Genomic DNA, 1,445 nt, shown 5'->3' on the forward strand with positions numbered 1-1,445 from the left:
TTTCAAAGATATATATCAGTGTTGTCACATAAATTGTTACATGAAAAATTGATGGTTGAAACTAGCCCAGACCCTTCTTCCCATTAAATACAGTAGGAAAAAATGGCAATTTTCTAAGTGTCTTGTGTTACTTTGTACAAATGCCAAGAAATACTGTGGTGTGGTGGATAACAGCATGAAACTGGGAATCTGATGGACCACAGGCCAAGTTACAGCTCAGCTACTTAACCACCCCCTGACCTCATGCATGCTATTTGTCTGCCCAAGTAGCCTCCACATTTTCTTTTTTCTTTTTTTTTTTTTTTTTTTGTGTGTACGATATTTATTTTAAATGTTTGTTAAAACAGCACTGTTATTTCTCAGGACAGGAGCAAAGATCACCCCCTGCAGAAGCTTGGGAACTATGTACAGAACTTTATAGAACAGAGGCAATACTTCAGCTTAAGCATGTCTGCTGACTAGAGAATAGAATTCTGCGTGGACTCAAGGAACAAAAGGAAACTAGGCAGGGAGAGGGAAGAAAAGCGCCCATCTGAAACAAACTTCAGCTGCCATCAGGGCACATCTTGTGGTGGTCACAGATTGTAGGCTGTTTTTTGGAAGATTCGGGTTCAGCACAGGATTCCATTTGTCTATTCGGCTACACCCCTAGCTGAGGTTCCATGAGGTCAATGTCACTCAAGTTCCTGGCCAGCCCAACGCCCGCAACAGAGATTCCCAAATTTAGTATCAAGTTCCTCCGGAAGTCATTCCTATCAGTGGCAAAGCGGTAGACGCCCCGAAGCCAATCTCCCACGTTGTCCAGTATTTCGGGAGTTTCATTAGCCGAGCCAGCAGCGCTCACTGGGACCCCACTGGAAGCCATAGTAGGCAGCTTCGCATGAAAAATGGGGCCAAATAATAGTCTCAGCCTTGTGAAGATTAAATGGGTTAAATCATGTAATATATTTAGCACAGTAGCTGGCACATGGTAGCTCTCAAATTGTAGTTATTATTTTACTATTAGTTCATTGAATCACAATAATTAGCAACAGTACTTGAAAGAGAACCTTGATTTTTTAAAAATAAAAAAAGTTCAATGTTTTCTAGCTTGTCATTAAATATGTTCAAATAAGAAGTTTGCCATGCCAGGCACCCCACAATAGGCCCAGTATACCTCTCCGAACTTTTCTTCCATAGCTTACCACCCTCCCACCACCCTGCAGTTCTCTCTCCCAGTACAAATGACCCATTTTTGGTAAGCACACAGTCTTGTGTTACTACCATAGCATTGCTTTGCTCGTGTTGTGTTCTTTGCTGAGAATGTCCTTTTCCAGGTTTTTGGAAGTTCATATTCTTACCAGTAAAATCTTGTACAAATCGAATTTTTAAATTCCCCATGGTGCCTCCCTCACTTCTCCATCTGTCATGATGAGGAAAAATACAAATCCTCCCTTCTTTGATCT

General features: G+C 41.4%; 1 protein-coding gene across 1 annotated transcript; it reads right to left on the reverse strand.

Annotated features, from left to right (window-relative positions):
* Positions 1–326: 326 nt before the first annotated feature.
* TOMM6 (translocase of outer mitochondrial membrane 6 homolog (yeast)) lies at positions 327–874 on the reverse strand. The gene has a single exon (XM_011970528.1). It carries the CDS (start codon positions 863–865, stop codon positions 641–643), a length of 225 nt encoding a protein of 74 aa, XP_011825918.1. The 5' UTR covers positions 866–874; the 3' UTR covers positions 327–640.
* Between the last annotated feature and the right edge of the window lie 571 nt (positions 875–1,445).

This window comes from Mandrillus leucophaeus, unplaced genomic scaffold, assembly GCF_000951045.1.
Source record: "Mandrillus leucophaeus isolate KB7577 unplaced genomic scaffold, Mleu.le_1.0 Scaffold95, whole genome shotgun sequence".
In the NCBI taxonomy this organism is placed as follows: domain Eukaryota; kingdom Metazoa; phylum Chordata; class Mammalia; order Primates; family Cercopithecidae; genus Mandrillus; species Mandrillus leucophaeus.